General features: G+C 37.0%; 1 protein-coding gene across 1 annotated transcript in view; it reads left to right on the top strand.

Annotated features, from left to right (window-relative positions):
• LOC124159163 (kinase suppressor of Ras 2) overlaps positions 1-23,864 on the top strand; it is a 43,058-nt gene that overhangs the window by 5,575 nt on the left and 13,619 nt on the right. Inside the window, exons 3-11 of the mRNA XM_046534776.1 lie at positions 2,400-2,544; positions 3,960-4,385; positions 12,286-12,589; positions 13,715-13,923; positions 15,413-15,559; positions 16,079-16,198; positions 16,715-16,857; positions 18,175-18,295; positions 21,995-22,431. Of these exons, the coding sequence (XP_046390732.1) occupies positions 2,400-2,544; positions 3,960-4,385; positions 12,286-12,589; positions 13,715-13,923; positions 15,413-15,559; positions 16,079-16,198; positions 16,715-16,857; positions 18,175-18,295; positions 21,995-22,431 (2,052 nt within the window). The remainder of the gene's footprint in view (positions 1-2,399; positions 2,545-3,959; positions 4,386-12,285; positions 12,590-13,714; positions 13,924-15,412; positions 15,560-16,078; positions 16,199-16,714; positions 16,858-18,174; positions 18,296-21,994; positions 22,432-23,864) is intronic.

Raw genomic sequence — 23,864 nt, 5'->3', positions numbered from 1 at the left:
TATCGAGCCACGATTATTACTTGGGAACCCCTCCAGTGCGGCGAGCATTTAATTGAATCCCATCCCAGCGGCTGGATGAGATTTAAATGACTTCGCCTTTTTGGCATACTATCATTCAATAATTTATATCTTTCATAATATACGATCAGTATCGTTGAAAATTTTTGTAATATTGCATAATATAATGCACTACTATATAATAATGTTTCAAGCGATGTGAATAAATATTTATTGTGTTTTGTATCTCCTTCTAAGAACTAATGAATAAATTTTCAGTTTTTTAAGATTTAAATTTGGTTTCGAATAAGCTTTGAGATATCTAACATTCCATGTATTTTTAAATTACAATTACATGATGTATTTTAGTTATTTGGGGTCGAAAATTTCATAACAGATTGGATACTTTCGATAGGATTACCCATTTTGCCTACTTGAAAATTTATCACTTCGCCCATTTCTCTGACTTTTTTCTATGATTACTGTATCATTTCATATAGGTAATCACGTGTTAATGTTTCAAACGTCAGTATGTTAATATTCAAATGATTTTACCTTAGAAAATCTGCTTTTTGTGACTTGATTTGAAGCAATCAAAGCATAATCCCACTGCACATTTTTCACACCTGTACACGCAGTCTCTTCATCTCCCACATTATGCACAAACTGCACACCTCCTTTGAGACTTTAATTTCTTTCCAGCTGCAGGAGTTGTCCTTAGGAAATGTATTTCTGTGAGTCTTGGTACTAAATTGTGTAAGGAGTGACGGCTATGTCCAAACAGTCCGTATGAAGTTGGATATTTCAAAAATATTACCTCGACCAATGGCACGCAAAATGTTAAGACGATTTTTTATAAGTGTTTTTCCTGTGAACAACATGAATTTAGGACTGCGGCATTCAATTGTCTCCTAAATAACTTCGCACACCACTTGTAATGGTATTTTCTTTCCATTAGGTACGGATGCAATAACAGGTCCTTGAAATTCATCCCACCAATGAATTTCTTATAACCTAACACACAAATAGACTTCCGAGTCGCTTTTTTGCCTTACAATACTATTCCCATTTCATAGGATCCCCAATTATAAATAAAAATACCGCACACAGGAAGTACACCCGATGAGAATTTCAACGCCCTGCTTGAAAGAACACCACACTGCATGAACAACTGTAGTGGACTGAAGCGTGCACGAAGCTCCATCAAGAGACGAGAAAATATCTCGAAGGGGTCCTGGTATACGCTGACTGTTTAGAAGAAATCTTATCTTCGTTGATTACTATCCAGAAAAAAAAATAAAAAAATAAATGCAGAGCGAAGCACATGACCCCTTCGCTTAGGACTAAGGAGGCGGACCAAACACACTTGGGGCTCGAGGTGACGACACACAAGGAGAAGACGGAGAGAAGACAGTAAGCTTAGAAGATACCGTATCTCAAGCTAAAGTAGCTGACCGTTCTTGACGTCTCACAAGCAGAATAGGAGGCAGTTTTCAAGATAGTACAGCTGAAGGAAGGCGCTGAGTTTTTGGACCGAATTCGTCAATGCGCTGGTTTAAAACGTAATTTCATTGAAACATTTAAAAATTCCTGAAGGCGTAAAGTCGCTATGAATATTTTATTGGAGAGGAAAAACATTTCTTCAAAAGATAGAGCAATTAGTTTTTATTTTAAAATACAATATCGGGCGGAGAAAAAATATTATATATAGTAGGTCAGGAGGCATACTGGGTACGCATGACGGCGTTGAGGGGTTAATAATGTGACATCGGGATGATGAAGTACATGAGTTTCACTTCGTATGTTTTAGTTATCAGAAAAATGGATGATAATGTTGCCGCTCATTCGCATAGTACACCTGAAATTCATCTACATCTACATAATACCCCGCAAGCCACCTAAAAGGCATGTGGCAGGGGGTGTTAGGGCACCAGCCTCTTTTTAGGGCACCAAAAATTGATGCCACGACCCTCATGAAATTTGTTATGGCAAATTATTGCTATACGTCGGCGGCAAATCGAGATGTAAAAGAAACTTGTAGTACTGGAGGATAACGATCGTAAGCTTACGAGCTGTGCTGTTGAATTTGGCAATGCTGTATTAGCGGAAAAGGTAGTCCTATCCGTCCTACGGTATGAATTCACAGCAAAGCAATGCACAAGCGAGATCACGAATCGGTTCCGTTGCCAACGCACACACACAAGCTAAAACCTATTTCAATAATATAGGTAAATCCATAAACGATATACAAAATGCTGTCGGAAATTCTGACTATTAATTAATTCTCAAGGAAATATTTTTGTGTTGGTGGAAACCAAAGGAAACCAAAAGAAAGCCCAATTTATGCCAAAAGCTCCTGGTTTAAGTTTTCATCAAAATTTAATATATTATCTTATTTTTAGGGTATTTGCATGAAGGTGGCATCTTTGGAAGCACTGCAGGAGAAGTCAGACCATGAGGTGCGAAATATTCTTAAGGAGCATTGTGTAAAGGAGGAAGAACTTCAGAGGCTCAGCCGAGCTCTTCATAACCTAAGGAGATACACAGGTAAGGTTTGTTAGTGTGAGATTATATGTTTTTATTCTCACATCGAATCTATACCAATATTTATAGGAACAGTGACATTTTTTCAAGAGTGCAGTTTTGGAACTAGGGATCCAAAAGTTTCTTTCCAGTATTAATTTTACCACCTAAGATTTTCTTTGCTCTTTTAGTACTATATACACTCTCACTTGTGAGATGGTGATGACTGAAAGTTTCAAATGCAATCATTAAACATGGATATTGCAGACTCCACCTTATTTTTTTATTTGCTGTTTTATTGGATGCCAATTTTTCCAAGTGATATAATTGCATTCATAGTATGGAATGGTTCTTATGCCCAGGAATTAGAATTTTAGCTGAAATGGTAATGCTATAATAATTGTTTCAATAAATAAAATTTTTACATAAATTTTTAGCAAAAAAGAAAGAGTTTCACTGTTGATAATGTATGCTGGTGGTATATCCTCATCATTTTTTTCTGAATATATTTTGATTTAATTCTGTTGGCCTTATTTCACTATCACTTGACACCTTTGGTACAGAAACAAATTGTTTGTGGCTCGGTTGAAACATGTGACTGTGTGCTGTAAAAAGTATTTTTCAAAGCTGTTCATTAACAAGTAACTTTTTTGTTATCCCCTTGGAAATTCACTTCGCTTAATGATGGCTGCCTCCCTAGTCATCCTAATCCCTCTAGTCAAATGATTTTTTTTTCACAAAGAATTACCTCTTTTGGAGTTAATTTCTTTGTATCCTTGATCAGAGGTGCTTATGAAGGTTATTTACCTCGTAATTCTTTTGCTCCCTACCCATTTGGAGTGGTATGTTCGATTACTGCCAAGACCGTTTCCTGTATGTTTTCAAGATTTTCAAATTTTAATTATTACTAGTACTTAATGTTATTAACTTCCTGTGTATTTGTACCCGATACTAAATATTTGGTGCTTAAAAACCTGAAAGAAAATTTATGGGTTCAGGGTATTATTTACTTATAGGGGAATTTTAAGTGGCAATTTTATTATTATTGTTGTGAAAATTTGGTGTGATAAAAAATTACTCTGTACTAAAATAAGACATGCAATATTTTCACCAACTCAGTGGAAATATTGCAATAGTAATATTAATAACTTCCACTATATCGTGCCCAACATCATACAAGATATCTCATAAAAAAACCTGCAGCAGTTTTTGCACATTGAACAAAGGCCGATTTTTTGGCTTGCTAGCAATACTATGGTTATTGCAGTGCTTAAGAGTTTGATAGGATTTTTTATCGATTGACCAACTTCTGCATTGCCATCACCATAAGTATTGATAAATGTTAATACTTTTGTCCATCCATAGTCATGTATTATCTATTTTGAGGTCAGCTAATTCACTGTTCTTAATGGACTCTCCTTTTTGATTGTGTTTTGCAGATATTTTATTACGGGGAGAGAATCCAAGCGACACCCTGGATTTGTATTGGGATTCTTGGGACCGTTCAAGCAAAGGCAATCCTAACATTTATGGGTCTGATGGAAAGTTGGAGAGGTCATCACCTCGTCCTGATCGTGCTCTGCCTCGCCCAATGATCCCAGCCTATGAAGACTTCTCGCACTCTTCTCCTTCCTTCCCTCCCATGCCTATGGGTGGACAGGCGCCTCAATACTCCTCCCTCCCTCACCACATTCCTCAGACACATAATGGGAATGGGTGCATGCTGTCTGCACCCCTCTCGCCTCCCCCACCTCATGGACGCCTCTCTAGCGCTAGCGAGGACAGTGGAAGCGACTCACGGATGCTCACAATGTCTTCAGACACATTCACTCCTCCTTCTACTCCACCACTCTCTAAAAGCAGGGGTAAGTTTCTTTTGCTATTTTATCTCATTAGTCTAAAACTTTGTGATGGATTCCAACTCTTTGTTATGATTTGATCGCGGCATAGTGTGTGTTGAAAATGTAGCAAAATTCAGTGGAACCCTTTTTAATGTATTCCTGAATTCTGCATTTTCCCTCTATTTGCTGTTTTTTTTTTGCCTGTTGTTTGTAAAGACTTTTTATTTTTCCTGAGTTTTCAAATTCCCACAGTTTAATATTATGTAGGATCACGGAAAAAATCAAAAAGTTTTTTTTTCTGTATGATAATTATGAAATTTTACATAATTTACAAAATAATTGCACATTTTGAGATTTTATCCTCAATTATATACAGTGCAACCTCGATAAAACGAGACCCCATGGTGCTCAAATAAACACTCGCTATAGCAAATTGTCGCTTTACCAGAGGTGGAGCAAATAATAGCCAACATACCTATTGCAAACAGTTATACAGGAACAGAAGTGGTGCGGCGACAAAGAAATTTCTATCCGATAAACATTAGCATAAATCCAGACAAAAGGCGATTTTTTTTTCATCACTAAATTTCCTTAATTAAACAACAACTTACTGTTCTAGCATTTTATAAGCGCCGTACTGAATAAAAAGCATGCAAAGCATTGCTTTGTCAATCGTAATGCCAATGCACAACCAACAGAGCCATTTTTCTATGTACTTAATAAGTGCATTTATGTGATCATTCTATTATTTTGGTATTTTCCACTGAAAATTCAAAAAATAACTGATAAAACCGTATCCCGGTTATTTAATGCTTCAAATGCTTCCATTGGTGCATGTTTTTTGTTCCTGTACGTTAGGCGGCAGTTAAGTTAAATAACTTATTGCATTTGTTTCTGCAGACGAAAACGGTGGAAAGTAGTGTAACAATCCTGCCTTGGAAGACTTTTTCTATCATATAATGTAATATCTTCAATATCTACGGTAAAAAGTTTGCCAAGCATGCAAAATGATGTGATTAAAGTTGCCGTTGTTAAAAAAAGTTCCTTTTTGAGTGTTACGCTCGCGACGTATTTGAAATAATACACTGAGTTTACCACAGCACTGCAATAAAAATGATTTGAATTAAAATTGGTAATATACGAAAAGATTTTAACATGATATTATTTAGCAAAAAAATATAATGCAGATATTATTTTGATGTCTCTTAAGTAAACGAAAAGCAAGATGCAAGAAACTGCGATGAATATAACTCACATGGGTAATATTAGCGACAAAGAAATGGAAAGGCATATGCATCTGATGGACCCTTAGGCCAAAAAAACTTACAAGTATGAATTTATTGATTAAACATTCTCAATAATGACTGAGATACATGAAAAAGGAATGTAGAATTTTTTTAATCAAATAAACTAAAAGTGCAGCATCTGCTCATCACATACGCCATCTGTGGTGGCCTATGTGAATAGCTGATGATGGAGCTAAATGCATACGACATGGCGCCAAACGAGAGTCAGTTGTTCTGTGAGTTCTTCCAGCGGCCGTCAGGGGATGCGCGGGTGCCAGGGTGATGGAAGTGAGTGCCAGTACAACTCCGACCACTGACGCGAATACTTCACCCTTGTGAATAGTACATGGTGATCGTGACTATTACTTGTAACTGCAACAGAGAATAAATATGTCCATCCGAGCAATTCACTCTGAGTATCATTCTATCGTACATTCTGTACCATCGCTAAGCTGCATTAACTACCTCTAGAAGCATCATTGCAAGAAATACCTCGTACTGCAAGGGTTTTGTCGGGGATTATTTTGTGAAAGAGTTCCATTTCTTCTATGTTATATCACGCGGGGAATACTTCTTTAGATACTTAGGATCAGTCCTATCTTCTACAACTTTGGGTTTACACTGCAGGCAGCATTATGACAGGAGATAATGCTTTGGTGATTTGAATTAGTATGATTAACCTTCCGAACTCTTGAAGTCCTCGATTTGCATCTATGCCTGAAATGCTCCGCTTTGGGGTTTGGCATAGCCCCTTTCTCAGAAGTTCCCGCAGATTGAAGTGGGCAAAACCACCCAAACAAAGCTCATTCTAACTCTTCATGGTCTGCATTCTAGGGCACTTTTGTTTTTTTTTTAAATTGTGAAGAGCAAATAGGAAGATAAATTAATTACGCCACTCTCATATTACTCTATTATTTTTATTTTCTTGCTCAGATGTGTTTGGCATTTTATTGGCTATGGTGTCTACCATCAAATGCTTTCTATTCACGCAACTCACGGACATGTGGGTATGTTTCCAACTGCTTTATGCCGCCCGAGGAACAGAAGAAGATGAGGCATTCACGAATGTTAATGCCACAATATTTTCACCAAAATGAACTACATACTTATTTATCGAATGACAGTTTACTACATGAATTTGAAACTGAGCACTCCATGTTAACTTCATTTCTTACTGATCGCAAGAAAATACAGAGATTAGGGACTCTTGGTGAAGGTTTTCCGGTGATGGAAACTCGCTATGGCGAGTGCCAACACCAAAAGGGCCTCGTAAAAACTAATTTTTTTAACATGCTTATTATAGCTTCAACTGACGGTGCCTCAGATATCTCTCGTAATGGCGGGGGTCTCTCAATAGCCCGTTCTCTCTTTAACGAGGTTCCACTGTAGTTTTTTTTCAGTGGGTTAAGTTTTTATATCTCATAGTGATAATAGCACCCTTATATATCCAGACTGAAAGCAGTATAACGTAAAAACTGCAAAGTTCTTCACTATTATGAGTGCTATTTTTTTCTGGGTTGATCATTTTTAATGTTTAAAATTTTGTTTTCACTTGAATAGACCAATATGACTGAGCAATACTTAATTAATGAAAGAATCTATGAGGATAATTGAAAGAATATAAGAAAAATAGAGTATCTTTTTTCATGTTGTGGGGCAGTTAAACAATAACGTGTGAGATAAATCTGTGTGATAATTCAGTGATTGATGAGAGGTTGGTGCATTTAGGATTTTATGCCTATTAATCTTTGTTCTCAAGTCACATAAGTTAGGGTTATTTTTCTACCTATGAAGTATAAGCTAAATACTAATAAAATATGTGATAGCTTTGGTGTGTAAACACCAATTTTTTACTGCGGACTGTAATGGTTTCTTGCTTGAAAAAAATGTGAAATGCTTTTGAAGTACATCTGAAAATCTTCATGATAGTATTTTGTAATGTGTGTAGTATATTTTATGTAGAAAATATACTGAGGTAGCTTTAAAAAACATTTTGCTTACGAAGTGGTTTTATTTTCTGTTTGTTAGATACAGCAAGGAATGTTGTCAATTGGCACATTCAGTTTATTAGAAATAGTTTCAAATGTAGGAATTGTTTCAGTGATTTTTGTTGGAAGCACAATTCAGCTTCAAGAACTCCCTACATCAAAGTATAATCCTAATTTTTTTCAGATTTTTAAAATTGGTGGAACACTGTCAAAAACATAACTGCTTTGCGCCATTTGCGTCTATCTATTCCAGGGGGATATTTGATTTGATTGTTGAGAGCAACGATTGTTGATCAGTTTGTAATATTATTGATTAATAATAAAGATTAACATAAGCAATGCCTATCACACTTTGATTAATCGTAATTATTGGTTGGAGAAGAAGTTGTAGTAATTATCACCACTTCTGTCATATTCCCGCAGTAATTAGAAAATTGGCTCTAATGCTGACGATAACTTCATGGTTAATTAGAGTCAGGAGATATGAAAAAAATCATTTTCGGCAGACGTTGTATTTCAGAAGCTTGAAGACGAACTTAAAGCTGTACAGTATGGTTATAAGTAGGGATGAGTCGATTCCAAATGTCGATTCTCGATTCCACCGATTCTCGGGTACGGAATCGGAATCGAGAATCGATCGCCTAAAGTCGATTCCGATTCCATCGATTCCAGGAAGATATATGTTTTGAGCATAGACGATAAGTTTGGGGCATAAAGGCTGCCACACACTGATGCGGCCGCGGTGTCAGCCTTGCCCGCGCGGAGAATACGCCTGGCACACTGGTGCTGCGACGAACATGCCTAAGTGGCCTCGGAAATATGAAAATGTCGGCAAGAGCCACAAACGGACGAACCCTGAAATACCTCGTGTTCATGAGCAACTCTCAGAGAAAAAAAATTGGAAACCACAGGATCGGGAATCAGTGCATGCGTTTTCCGTTCTTTTATTAACCGCTGGTCACGGCAAATCAAATTATTGCAATTATGAATCACATTCGGAGAATTCATCTGGACCACCAATTTTAAAGTGTAATAGATCGAAATATATTTTTTTTTTTTTCGAATGTTATCTGAAGTCTAATGATAATAAAAACGTGCAGAGAGCAAGTTTTCCTGTGAAAAAAAGTTTCTTATAAATACGCGCTGAGAGCAGTTTTTTTATACATGTAACTTTTTTTAGACTAACATGCGTCTGCGTCAATAATAAAAAATTTAGACACATTCGTGTTGTATAGCCCAGTTTTATCAATGCAACCCTTGAGAAAGTTGATACTTGCTTGGCATAAGCCTCCGGGTGGACTTGACAGGATATGTTTGGCCGCCACCGCTCGCTGGCCAGGCTGCTCTGGTATGTATGGATGCAATGAACGCTACATTATTGTTAAGCCACCGCGGCTAAACGAGTATGTAGCCACCGCGGCTATTGTTATTTTTAGGGATGGTCGGATCGGATACCTCGGATCCAAATATCCGCGGATTGCCCTTCATCGGATACATCGGATCCAAAGTCGCGGAAGACATCGGATCTTTATCCGAAATTTTAAATAATAGCTTCAGTGAATGCATATGCAAAGCCCCATAAGGGTGGAAAGAGTTCCGATTCTCTCTTCAAATGCGCCGTCGCATGCGATTCTTGTCCTATTCATGAACCGTTTTGTTTGAAAGCTCTCACAGAGGTTACGAGTAGAATTTCAGCCGTGGCCAGGATTTTCAGCCAGAAACTAAAAAAAGCAAAATACGACTGGCACATAGTGTGACTCTTCCCAAGAGATTGAACAATCATCGGGGGAATCTCAGCGCCGTAGGATAATATCCACGTCAAAAGTAACTATGTCGCAGATTTCAGAAAACCACCCTCGGCCGTCCATCAGATCGTACCTCTGTTGTTTTTTTTTCGTTTCCGAAATCACACAGACCATAAATCATTGTCTTCTAAGGAAAATATCAAATCACATGAAAGCAAGGAAGCGTGTTTCATCTCTACCTCGTCTCACCAACTGACCTTTTTTGGCCTACCTGCTTCAATCCTCCGTTTCTAGACGACAAAAGCTAGGAGAGTGACTTTCTGGGCCCGAAGATATCTTGATAGCTTCGACAATTAGATGAAATGCACGAGATTTAAAAAAGAATTGACCAAACGAGACGCATTCCTGACGATATTTCTGTTTATTTTTCAGCTCTAATTAATGCCACTCGGTTTTCTATCTACAATTCTACAATTAGACTTTACTGATATGCAGCATTGTCCAAACAGCACAATTTTCAAAGAAACAAGCGCAGCATTAACCCCTCAAACAATTACAGACGGATTGGAAACGCCAACTACATATATCACATAGCACGCCTGGCTTCGCTTTGAAGGCAACGACGTCACTGAAGCAAGATCTGACTTCTTCGTCCTTGACTCCCTTATTTGTAGCCTCGTTGTTTGAAATACGGAGGGAGCGCGCTCCTTCCTCTCCACCTCTCCTTTACGCGCTCCTTCCCAGTGGCATATCCAGGGGGAGGGTCCGGACCCCCCCCTCCCCGAAATACAAAACACAATTATTGTCCTTCACGAAAGAAAACAAAATATTGAAAAATCAGGAATTTACAAAATTTTTCTTTAACAAAATAAGTTTTTTTCGACTATAAAAAGTGTTTAAATTTTTTTAAAACCCATTATTAAGTGCCCGGTTTTTTCTAAAATTTTCCCCCTGGTTTTGGACCCCCCCGCACGAAATTCCTGGCTACGCCACTGTTCCTTCCCCTCCACCTCTCCTGAACATGCTTCTTCTGCCCACCCCTTTCTCATGCTGAGCGGTTGAGCACCTCGTCGCACGTGACGTTAATGCCGTTTTAAATACTGTTAATTGTGTTGCTGATTGCGCAGTTGCAATTGAATTTAATGATACACCGATAAAAATGTCTCTCATTGTGTATAAACATTTCCATTGAGATAAGGAGAACCAATGAATGCCGTGTGCGTGCACTGTGGCGTAAATTATCGCGAGGATGTGCTAAATCCACCTCACCATACTGAAGCATTTTCGGGTGAAACACAAGTCGGTATGCAATGAGAAAGTAAAATTCGGGGGAAACATGCGTGAGGAAAATTTGAATTCAATCGATGGCAGGGAGGTAGCCACGAATTTTTTGAAGGGGGGGGTCCAAAACCAGGGGGGAAAATTTTTAAACAACAGTGTACAAAGCAGAGGGTTTCAAACTAGTTTTAACACCCTTCATAGTAGAAAAAACTTCATTTTTCAAAGATTCATTTTTTTCCATTTTTCATTTTTGTAAATTCATGATTTTTTAATATTTCGTTTCCTTTCTCGAAGGAAAGTAATTGTGTTTTTATATTTTGGGGGATCCTCTCGCTATGCCATTGCTATGCCACTGGTCAGTGGTTCATCCTAAGATTTTTCCTATTTTGATTTCCAAACCCAATCGTAACAGTTTAGGTCCTAAGCATGTAAAGGTGTTTTTAAAAAAACAACTTGAAAGCCTATAAAAATGATTTTTAATTTATTAAAATATTAAAATGTGTATGAAAATCTAAAAAGCATTCCATTAATTGTATGTACCCAGAATAAACTTGAATAATGACTTCGTTTAATGGCAGGAATTTGAAAATGCATTTGGATTCGAAAATATCCGATTCGAAAGATCTGGCTCCAAAAATCCTGGATCCGTCCATCCCTAGTTATTTTATTCCATTCGATTCTTAAATTTTAATGACAGCAGTGCTACAGATAAATCAAAATCCCACCTGTTAGAAGGAATAAGAATCGATGGAATCGGAATCAAGAATCGGGAATCGATTTTAAGGAATTGGAATCGAAATCGAAAAAAAGTGGAATCGACTCATACCTAGTTATAACCAATAATTACGATTAATCAAAGTGTGATAGGCATTGTTTATGTTAATCTTTATTATTAATCAATAATATTACAAACTGATCAACAATCGTTGCTATCAACAATCAAATCATATATCCCCCTGGAATAGGTAGATGCAAATGGCGCAAAGCAGTTATTCATGTTTTTGACAGTGTTCCACCAATTTTAAAAATCTGAAAAAATTAGGATTATACTTTGATGTAGGGGTAACAACATAAATTTTTTTTGTGTCTATTTTTTCCTAAAAATTTTAATTCAATTTTGAAAAAAATCAGGATGGTAGAATGTAATAATATAAAAAAAATTTAAATTAAGAAAAAAGATTTTACAAAAATAAAAACTGGAGATATGGTTAAAAAACGAAAAATCTTGTTTCAATTTTTTTTGGGTTAATTTCCATTGTTAGGGCCTGAAACTTTGGGGAAACATAATTTTTGATGCACTTTAAGTGTATATTTTTTATTTTTCAAAAACATCTTGGGTCACTTTTCACCATCTTAACCGGCTAGACCCTTTATATCAAATATTGAATGATGAAATGCCAATCCATCAACTTCTTCATAGAGGACAAATATTAAGCAATTTCGCTTATGGATTCATTAATATTTTATATACTGGTGGGGATACATGGGGCTCTTAATTTATCCGTAATCTTGCTCCTGGAATTTGTTTTGTATTTTATATATGACTTTAGATGCATTTGTTGTGGATATTTTGAATGTTAATCAATTTTTTTTTGTTTTGAATTTCTCATAACTTCAAAATCAGTTGGAGAGAAGGTAAAATTTCCGACCACTCCTCCACCTCGGAAAAAACACCAGACCTGTTTACCTGGCAGTTATGGTAGTTCCACGTTACCTTCCACTGTAGTCAGCACCTCGTCATCAGTCAGTACTCCTATGTCATCTGGCAACCAAACGGCAGTTGCTGGTAGCAGTTGTGTCACATCCAATTGCGTTACCGGTACTACAGGAGCTGTCTTGTTAGATACTTTTCCGTTACCGAAATCTAAGTCTCATGAGTCGCAGTTGGTTGCTAAAGTTGACAATCCTGAGGGTACCAGTTCTGCAAGGTATGTTTCCTTCTTGTCATTTTTATTTTTAATCTTTAATGAGTCAGCCATTATGAGATCCATTAAGTGTCACATGAGCTATGATTAGATTTTTTTTTTTAATATTAAGCAACTATAAAATAACTAGACTTGGTAGGTTCTACACTCAAATTTTTGTATGCTAACCTTGGTTACAAGTTTAAAGTAATTTTCTTTGCATCATAAGCATCATCAAGAGTACATCCTGGGGTAGTTTGACTCAGCCAATCTTTTCACATTCTCATTATTTATTCTGTTTTACATCATCAATCACTACAGGCATTGGACTTTCCGATTTAAAATAATGTGACAGTTGAGCAAAATTTACTTAGTTTTGCAAAGTTTACAGTTTCCAAAAAATTTTTGATTAATGCTTTTTTTGTTGAAATGTTGATCTAGCCCCAAGAAAAACCATATTAGAGTAAACGTTTGGTGCTGGTTAGGTAATACATAAAATCATCTACCATTCAAAAGTTAAACCCAAAATAATTTCAAGGTTACATAGATGCAGTTGGCATTTTTCTACAATTCCATATTTTTACAAGAGGGTGTGGAATGATGTCAATGTTTGTTTGAAAATGGTTTGAAGCATAGCAAAAAGGGAATGCTGTTGGTGGACACTAAAGGGACACCCTATGTAGGTAAACATGCATGTCAATGGCTGCTGTGGTATTTAGCACTTAAAATCAACCAAAATCCTTGCATTATCTTTCAGATGTCATTTAAGACTCTCCTTCAACGATTGACTTTATCTGATTGTCATGTCTCATGATGTGACTGATGAAGTTGTCCTCTATTCTTCTGGAGGTATTTGGAAGATTTCACTTCAACCTGCTTTTCTCAGGAATCTTATATTACCTGGACACTGAATTCATTAGATTTTCATCATTTGTCTATTGAACCACATATAAAATACCTCCACCCTTCCACTTTTATCAACTGTTGTTATTTTTTAGGTACATATATCGATTGAACTTTGAAACCCAGGTTGGCTTATAAAATTTAAGTGTGAACTATATCAAGTTATTGATTTACTAAGACCTTGTCGAGTTTACATGTTGCAATATCTGAAGGCTTGTAGTTTTTAATGAGAGGTATTTTTATTAGTGTGGAACCGCAAGTCACTCGGTCAGTACCAAGGCGTGTACGGCTTCAAACGGAGCCTGGCCCAGAGACATCATCTGCCCATGGGAATGGTGGAGGAGGTGGGCACACATCGTCCCCACTGTTAAGTAGTCCTGTAAGGTCACCACCATACTACAGTGGCAGCACTGGAGAAGGTGATTGTGCAGAGAGTGGAACTATCAACAAGACCAGTAAGTCAAAGAATATTTTGCATCACATGATGGAAAGGTGTATTCTTGCTCAGTCATTATTCGTCGTCAGTACATCCTTAATGTAATAGGTTTGTTCAAAATATTTTTTTGCCGATTCAAAATCAATTTTGGTTATTGATTAAATTAGAAGAGAGCTTCAGTTATCCCTCATAGTGGAGGAGAAACTAAATATGGATATTTGAAAGAGCCAGATAAGCCTTCATGATACATAATTTCCTAGGAAATTTTTACTTTTGCTTCAGTGACATGCTTTTGTCCTTATCTTTTGCACCTTTTAAACCTTCCTTAACTATTTGTTTTGGGGAGGAAGATATTGCCCAAATAATTTCAAAAATGGATAATTGAATGATGGATGTTCAAGGCTCTAATGCTGTTGATTTTTTTAGAAAAATTTTCCTATGGCGGCTTACCTCAAACTCTCGTTTTCTATCAGCAAATGTTGAGGAAACAGAATGGTTTAAGGATAAGGAGGGAAGAACCGATTACTGCATCATTAATAGCCCCAAAATTGACTGGTAAAACTGAATTTACTGTTTCAACTACTGTGGATTAAACCATAAAAAACCGATAACGCTGCAGTAAATATGGAAGATTTATTAATGACCCTCTGAGCAAATCACTCAGTGATTAGCTGTGTAGGATGCTGCGGGATGATGACTTTAAGCTACCTGTATTTAATGCACTGACTAGATAACCGAGAAGTCTTGCATGTGAAGCTGCTACCACTGCTGGAACCCTAGGTTTTATACACTTGCAGTTTTTTTGATTGATTCATCTATCTCTGGCCGACTTAGAAACTTTTATTTAATCGTGTTAGATGTGGGTGCCTCTGAACTATGTCACCCCTCAGCTGTCATACGTAGTCCTTCACCTCCTAGCTCTTGGTTAGTATGTTTTATAACTTTATCAGTTACAGGCAAAAATGGGAACATATACTCAAGAAGTAAAACAATATTTTAAACTGTTTTGATTATGGCTATTATTTGGCACATCATGATGAGGCATCCTATGAATACATGCCGTTGAATTTACTCAGTCCTTTACAGTTGCTCCCATTAAAGTTTTGGCAATCCACATTTTGATTTTTCTTAAATTTATGATAATATCTGAGAGGTCAATACTCTTTTCTAACAGGTTTTCATGTTTTTTATCTACCACAGAAGAGGCATGTGATCATCCATTTACATTTGGATGTCTTGAGGATTTGGATATCTCTTGATGCCAAATTTTTCTGCAATGAATACTAACTCCATCAGCATCACGTACTAGGCAACCCTCATAAAATATTTAATCACAATCCCCCTATAAATGAATTCAACAATTTTACAGTTCAATGGAATTGACTACATTGAGGTTTTACTATAAAATCTGAGGCATGATTGTTTGAAATGAATGTTGGGAAGGTTTTGATTTCTGTGTGACCGGCTTTGGGGATTGTTGCTTTTTTCTCATAACTTTTTCATTTTAGTTACAGCCACTCTACAAGTTCCAAAATCTCCTCGCACTCCCACCATCTCACGAGGAATGGGCCATGCTATTGCTCACCGTTTCACTAAAACCTTTAAGGTGGTTACCACCTGTGATTACTGTGACAAGCAGATGTTCCTTGGCTCAGGTAATTCAGGATTAAACTATTAGTGATACTATTTTTATATATTTTGATGTGAAATTATCTATTGCCTGCTGATAGTGTTGAAATTGAATCCCTAATAATTTTGTGCATAACATGAGGATATTTCACCACAACCATCATGTGAATTTGTTCAATTTTTTTCATTTTCAATGCTCCACTCATTGTATAAATTGTGTGGTTTAATTTTTTGGCAAAAGTAGTATTTTAACAAATCTAATGTTTTATCATAAATAAATGTAAATTAATTTAGTATTTATTGTGCGTTTTGATAAATTGACTAACACTTTGTTCATAAAAAAAGAAAATACACTAGATATAAAGAAGAAATAAAATTCACTAGATGATAGAGTCTTGGATATGGCAGTTTTTATTTCAACTTTATTGCTTCTGAAGTAATATTACTGAAAGTTTCTAAAATTTGTGGAAAATGCCCAGCACTGGAGTAAGGCATCGGATATAAAGGGCTAGCACTAATAGTGTTAAATTAATTTTTCTTCACAGGTCTCAAGTGCAAAGAATGCAAATTCAAATGCCACAGGGACTGTGAGTCAAAGGTGCCTCCATCGTGTGGCTTACCTGTTGGATTGGTGTACGAGTTTGCCCGCTCGATACAATCTGATGGTAAGATAACCAAAAGAAATAGGATAATGTCATGCTCCTCAAAGTAAATTATTCCTTTTCTAATACAATATAATTGCAACATAAAGCCATCTGTATAATATTTCCAAGCTTGATGCATAAAATATTTTCAAAGCACATAAATTCACAACTTCATGGTGCTCATGAATAATCGTTTTAAAATCTGAAAGAAAAAAGAAAGCTTCAGTGAAAAACCTCCGAAACTAATTTGTCTGATCCTTAAACTAATTTCCTTTGTATTTTTTTGGATTAATTTTCCTGCATTTTTATTCTCATAGCTTGTTGTAAAATGTATTTATGCCCAAAGTTTGTAATCAAACTAACTCTTTTATCTTGTCTGAAACTATTTATAGCAAATAGATGTAGAAGACCATTTGATTTAGCTTATGCATATTTTTCCTTCAAATCTGTGCGGCACAATTGTCGTGCAGTAAATAAAGATTATTATGAGAATAGATGAACTATTAGACCTGATTAATGTTCTTTGTATTCTTTCAGTGTATGCTCCAAATCAGTCTCCTAATTTGAGCAGGACATCGTTGTCATCTCCAAGTCATCCCTCTACTGTTCTTGCCTCTCTAGTTAGAAGAGATCGCAAGAAGTCACACCCTCAGCCATCTATTATTATTCCGCCTTTTCCGGTACGTATAATATGTAGCTAAGTTTTCCTCAATGGTGCTCCTTGATTTTTGCAAACAAATTTTAGGCATAATTTCGGTTTTTTCCTGATTTTTAAGGTTTTTGGCTTGTGTAGCTAATTTTTCCGTGATTGTGAAGGTTTTTTGCTTGATTTGAAATTTCATGCAAAAATAAGCGTCACTTTTACAAATGACTCAATATCACTTGAAATCATGGATTCAAATGCTGGGTTCTCGATGCTGCTCAATTGCATAATCCTGAATTTCCCCATCAAATGAGATGGCAATAGCTAGTGGTATGCTGCCTCTCAGTTTATCCATGTTGTTGCTGTACCAGTGTGTTGAGTAATGTAGTGTTGAAGTTAAAAGAACTGTGACAGTGAGCATTTGAATAAGTTGTTAATTATAGTAAGAATTTAAGGTACATCAAAGGTTACAGAATACATTTTGAACTCTCAAGTTACAACAAATTTATGTATGATGTTGTCAGAAGTTGGGTGAGTTTCAGTATTGACCCTGATGCTATGCTAGCTGTATATGCAGTATGTTAACTGTGCTTGAAGCAAATTTTGCGTGGCCCCTCAAAATCAACATCGACTACTTCTGTTTTCAGTGAATGCCTGTTCAGTACTGAAGGCAATATTTCTGTCAAAAAAAATAGATTACTCCCAGATAGGGGAAAAAATTTGAATTTTTTGAAATGAAAGCCGAAGAATGAACTGGTGGCTGCCTGATGTAATGTGACGTAATGGTCAGTCATGCATTCTTTAACAACATGTTATTTAAAACTCTTTAAGTGGCCGATAAAATTATGGAGACGATCTTAAGTTTTTTTTTTTACAGAGCTTTCCTGCTTATTGACATCTTTAGTGAAATTATTTTCATGCAATTCTTGTGGTTGTTCATTTAAATTTGCCATTAATTCAGATGATAAGAGTTCATCCTTGGAACCGAGTATCAAGAACTGCAAACATTTAAGAACTGACTCATCCTTACTGCCTATGCTGGCATAATTCTCTTCCTGGTGTACCACTGTGTCAAGGTGTTGAATGATTTTCAGGGATGAGGAAGCTGTTGATAGAGGGAATGTGTGGGTTGATTTTAATTATTTCTCAAGTTTGTTAAGGGGAATATCTCCTATCCTAATGTCTCTAGCCTACATTTAAAGTATTGATTTGTAGAACTTATATTCTTTCAGTATTGAATGTTTGTTGATATCACGATCAGGAATAGATTCCATGATATGAAAGGTATTATATGGATGTTCTGTTTTGATTGTAAATGTAAATAATTTTCATGAATTGTTATAATCTCTTCCAGGGACCTGATTCCAGCTCAAATACTTCCAGCTGCAACAGTTCCACCCCTTCTAGTCCAGCATTAGTACCAACCACCACCCACACGCCTTTATCTGTTAACAAGGAGAAATTTCATTTTCCTGGTGAGGCTATGCCATATTTTTTACCCATATACATATCTACCTGCTTTGCCCCTTGTGAAGCAGGAGAAAATTCAAAATTTAAATTTGGCTGGGGCATTAGTCTAAGGTTAATGTTGTGTTTGTTCCTAAAAAGATAAGTTATATCTATTCCTCACCATTGAATTATGTATATTTCTAGTAATTACTGTATTTGACGGCGTATAAGATGCACTTTTTTTTAAACTAACTTTATTATCAAAAAAGTTACCTGCGTCTTATACGTGTAGGACACAAGTAAAGTTTCAATTGTATGTCGTCTTCGCCGACGATAAAGGGGTTCGGGGGAAACAAAGCAGGGAACAAGTCCAAATTCTCACACATAGCAACTTGCTTTATTCAGCCCAAGCCGTACACACTGTTTCGCTGCCAAACCCCAACTGCCTCTCCTAGCCGCCACCAGCCCCACGACCCTGGAGTCACCGAAAGAGATCATTTGTTAAGCGGCTCTTCCAATGACAGCAGGAATGTGCTTAATGGCTGGGTCCCAAACGAAGTCCGTTCAAGGCGACCCTCGTCGTCTCGCAGCTTATAATAATCTTAATGAAAGAGCGCTTATACAATGCTATTTTTTGCCCGGGGAAAGGTCTAGACAGATGTAACTTTTTCTACATCTGCCATAATTATTTTATCAGGTTTAACTAAATTTTTGCCAACAAAAATATAGCTCAAAAGACAGAACTGGGATAATTTACTTCCGACCCCCACACTGTTCCCGTCATAAAGTAAATGTAACGAGTGGCGCTAGCTCTGTCCTTTTGTTTCTTCTTTGCTTTGCCCGCCTATGTTTCTGCTTTGTTTATTTGGCTTTTACAAAACGTGAGAACTAAAAGAAGCTGTGTTTTTTGTTGTTTCTGCTTAATTTCATATTATGTTTGATTGCTTGCCATTCATTTTTGAAATTTACATATCATGTCCAAAATAGCTTGCCATTTGTTAATTTTCCTTATTAAAAATATGTTTGGTAATTGTGTTCAAAGATTGTTTATTTGGCTTTTACGAAACGTGAGAACCACATTTTAAGGTATTGCGGTACTGCACTGTCGCATGGACTATTGAAACTTATTTTCCTTATGTGTGGCCTTCTAAATAAGGGTGCGTCTTATATGCTGTCAGATACAGTATATCCTAAGATAAAACTGAAAAGGTTTCATAATTAAGTAATGCATTTTTTCCCTCCATACCTCTGTCATACTCAACTTAAACTTGCCCATAACTAATGCATTTTCTATGGGCTAAGAGGCTGCTGTATCATTTTCACTATTTGTAACCTTAGCATGATGATCTCGCATTGAAATGTTTAGTGAAAAAATTCAATAAATATTTAGTGGACAGTGCATCACTTAGTGCTGATATATGTGTATTTATGTTATTCCCTCACCAAATTTTCTTAAATATATAGTATTCATGATGATACTTTCACTATTCCTCTGTTAAATGTAGTTGAATGAATAAGGAAATCTTTGGCAGCATGTTGCCTAATAAGGTTGAATGTATGTGAATACAGTAAAAGCTCTATGTAGTGAACCTCTTTACATCGTAAATCTCCATACTTCGTACCAACCCTCTGGTCCCATCAGATTTACATGTAAATTTATAGGCAAACCTCTATATAGTGAACCTCTTTATCTCGTAAAACCTCCATATATCGTACCAACAAGACAGCCCCGAGACGGCCTAACTACCTCCGCAAATCGTACCGAGACAACTAGAGACCATTAATGCAGCCGCGATTACCTACATGGAATGATATTTTCAGCGATAAATGTTTCACGCTTATTTTTTTCTTATACACCTTTAATAATTTTCACGTTAACCATTAGTTAGAGCATCCAACTATCCTAATCATATTAGGTGACGGTAAATGAAGACAGAACACATCGTTTTCTCTCGAATCATGGTCAAAATCGCACGATAGCACTCGCTTTCTTTTACTGATGGCTTTATTTTCTTGTAAGTGCCTACGTACTATGTTCAGTTAATAAAAGAGGCGACCAGCGCAGCCTATAATCACTTGCTGACGGAAATATTTCAACTAACTTCACTCCCATCCATGGAGACAGAATTACTCGACCGCATTGCTACTTCCGCTTCTAAAATGAAAATATTTCATGAATTTTCCACGACTTGAAATAAATCATACAGTTTCGCAATTATTTTATTCCCATATTTCCCGGTGTAGCACTTTCTTACTACCGCCTTGGTAATTTTTTCGATGCTTTCGTGAACGATCGTAGTTTAAAATTTATTGCGCTTAGCGACAGTCATATGTCTTGCCTGCGTATTTATGCCGCGAAATATGACTCTTCCATCGGGAGTCCGGGATGTCAATTTCTAGCAATACTGAACGAACATCAATCCATGCGCGACAGTGTTAGGTGAAGGAGACAGCTAATTAGCTGATTCGCGGTAGGGCAATGAAATTTTTTACTGTCGCCGCCGCATTCTAAAGTAGTTTGCCCAGCATTCTCACCGGGAAATCACGTTCTTTCGTAGACCTAGCGTTTGTGTGAGCCCTCGACAGAGCTTTTCTTCGGAATGCTACGTGCATTGTATTTTGGAGAGAGGGAATTCAACAAAATTTTCAAATTTACGCTCAATTTTTTTATTATTTTTTGCAGTAGTCACGTGTTTATTTATTTTTTTATAATCTTTAACAAGTCACATGTTATAAGAATGATAAATCAATTCTAAAAGATATAATAAGGAGTATTTTCAATTATTTGCCATTAAATAAGAAAAAATATGAAAATTACTTCATTAATCATAGGCTGATGATGGATTCGAGAAATAAAAGAAGGCGACTGCTTGACATTACCACATTATTAGCAATTTTCCTAGCCATCAACGAGGACAGGCAGAAGGCAGTGACCTTTGGAATACCATCATTCACCCTCGCATCTATTTTAAACAACCGAGGAAAAACAGAAGAAACTGTATATCTAGGCTGCACAAATAAAAAAACTCAGGCAGTTAAATTCGAGGATGAAGAAATTATGTTTAGAAATATAAAACTATTGTTCTTTCCTCCGAACACTATTAGTGAACTACAACCCTTAGACCAGGGAATTATTTCTTAGGTCAAAAGGCATTAACGAAAACAGCTAGTGATTTATTTATAGTGAAAATGACATGAAAAAGTGCTTGTGGTTTTGAAAACATTATTTTGAAAGAGTATGAAAAAAATTTTAAGCGAACCCATTAACTAATTTATTACCTAAAAAGGCCTCTTGAACACTTTACTTTTACCTCTGTGTAATCATTAAATTGTAAATATATGTTCACTTATGCATACCTATATGTTTAAATTTATTAATATAATGGCTTAAAAGACAGTAGCACCTTTCATTTCCCAAGGATATGAAAAATTGGTGCCTACCACTAAAACCTCTATAGTGAACCTCCATACATCAAATTGCCCAAATTTTGGTCCCCTCCATTACGATGTAAAGAGGTTTTACTGTATATGGTAATAATCTCCTGGCTGTAAAAACATAGGGGTATTTTTCAGCAGTAATCTAACCAGGAGGCAATGTTTTTTGTAGCAAGAGTACAGGTCTTGCTAGATGACCTTAGTTGTCCTAATGCTTTTCTGTGTATGATCGTTCAGTTTTCATCTGTGAGCTTTTGAATTAATAGTTGACCCTCCTTGCCACTTAACAGACCTCACCCACAATCATCACAGTCTTCCTCTCCACCCAGAGAGGGAAGTGACTCTTGAGACTCATCCATTAGTGGCTGCCCACCCAGTGGAGGCTCTGGCACCCTCCACCAGTTCTTCTGCTTCAACTCTGGAATCAGGGACAGCTGGCAGCACCACCAAAGTACAATCTACCGCCTTGGCGAATGTTCCTGTTTTCACCCGTAGTGCTGCGGTCACAGTGTCTCTGAATGATGAGCTGGTGGAGACCCAGCAGTCAAACGACAGTGATCGGACAGTCTCCGCATCCTGTACTTCAGGGTCTGGGAGTGTTAGCACAGATTCTGAGCGTACTCCTGTGCGTGTGGATTCGCAAGACAGCCAAGTGTCTGATGGTGAAGTGGCTGGTTCAGGCTCCGCTCATGGTGCTGGGGATCGGACCTGGCCACGGCAGAACAGCGTGAGCATTCCTCCCTATGTCGGATGTAGTTTTTAGGTCAAGCTAAGTTATAAGCTATGGCTTGTTGGGTGAAGTTTTTATGGCAAATGATCTCAGGAAAGTTCTACTGCACCGTTTCTGAATTTCATGTGGTGCGAAAAGGATAAGCACAATCACCTGGTGTGAGTCAATGGCGGTTCCTAACAGCTCTTGCTACTAGGTTTTATGAACCACTAGAGGATGGTTCACACGTGTACCATCCTCTCTAGTGGCATGACCCACCCTTGTGCCAGATTGTTAGGAGAGCAGCAATTACGTATGAAATTGCAGATCAAATTTTTAACTTATCATATACACCCAGGCCTCGCATAGTGCAATGTCGATTAGCGCAATTTTGATGTAGTGCAAATTCATTCCTCGAGGAAACATCGCAACGCAGTGTAGCCTAATCAAAAAACTTAAACGCTCTAATGATAAAACGTGAACTTGCGCAAAGTACACTAAAAATTGCTATCATTTTACGCATATTAATAGTATTGCTTGGCTCAAATATTCTTAATTGTTTATTTATCAATCGAAATCCATTGCTGTGCAATGGCCAAAAGCATTACTCGTTATTGGGTCCAGATAGCCGGCCTACCGAAGTAATTTATCTCGTCTCCTTAAGAGAATGGCAAAAGTTAATTTAGATCATCAATTAAGCGTGGAGGTAGTGGAAATGAGTTTTTTTTTTCAAGCAATACGGTTTGAGACATAATTTTTGCCATCATTGGTTATCGGGTGATTGACTTCCAGGTAGAGGGTCCACGCTAAAGCCTTCAAGGTCATCGGTATTCACGGGATGGAAATGGAGCGGTGGCCGAGTTGCGTATGAATAGCATCAACACATAAAAGGGTCCGCTATAGAGTCTCAAACACAATGGCTTCATTCCCTCCCATTAGTCGTAGGCCCTCTGCATCTCAGGAATACAGTGCAGCGGTAGAGGGTGATTTCGATGGAGCCATAAAGAGTAAAAACCAAGAGAACAATGGCAAAAAATAGTATTCCGGGTAGAAAAATCAAGAAGTTATCGTGAAAAACTGTAACCTAGAAGAGAAATTGAAAGAGGTCAATTGCTTTGAAAATGGAGAGCGTCAAAGCGATATTGCGTGGAAGTTTTTAACTCAGGATGCCTTATTCTGAATAAAGACGAAGTTAAAACATCAGTGACCTCAGCTGCACCAACTTCAACCAAGCGGTCAACACTTACTGAAAGTTCATTGTGAATCTGTACAAAAAGACGAGGGTGGTATTCGCTCCGAGACATTTAGTGAAAGCCCTGGTTGGTTCCAGAATTTTAAACGGCAAGCAGGTATTTTCAGTGCGGTGATATCAGGTGAATCTACAAGTGTTGATTGCGCAGTCAACGCAACAATTTCTGATGAACTCCAAGCTGTGATTGAAAGTGGCTCCT

This window comes from Ischnura elegans, chromosome 5, assembly GCF_921293095.1.
Source record: "Ischnura elegans chromosome 5, ioIscEleg1.1, whole genome shotgun sequence".
Taxonomy (NCBI): domain Eukaryota; kingdom Metazoa; phylum Arthropoda; class Insecta; order Odonata; family Coenagrionidae; genus Ischnura; species Ischnura elegans.
The sequence above is the reverse complement of the archived record's forward strand: the minus strand, read 5'-3'. Positions and strand labels throughout refer to the sequence as shown.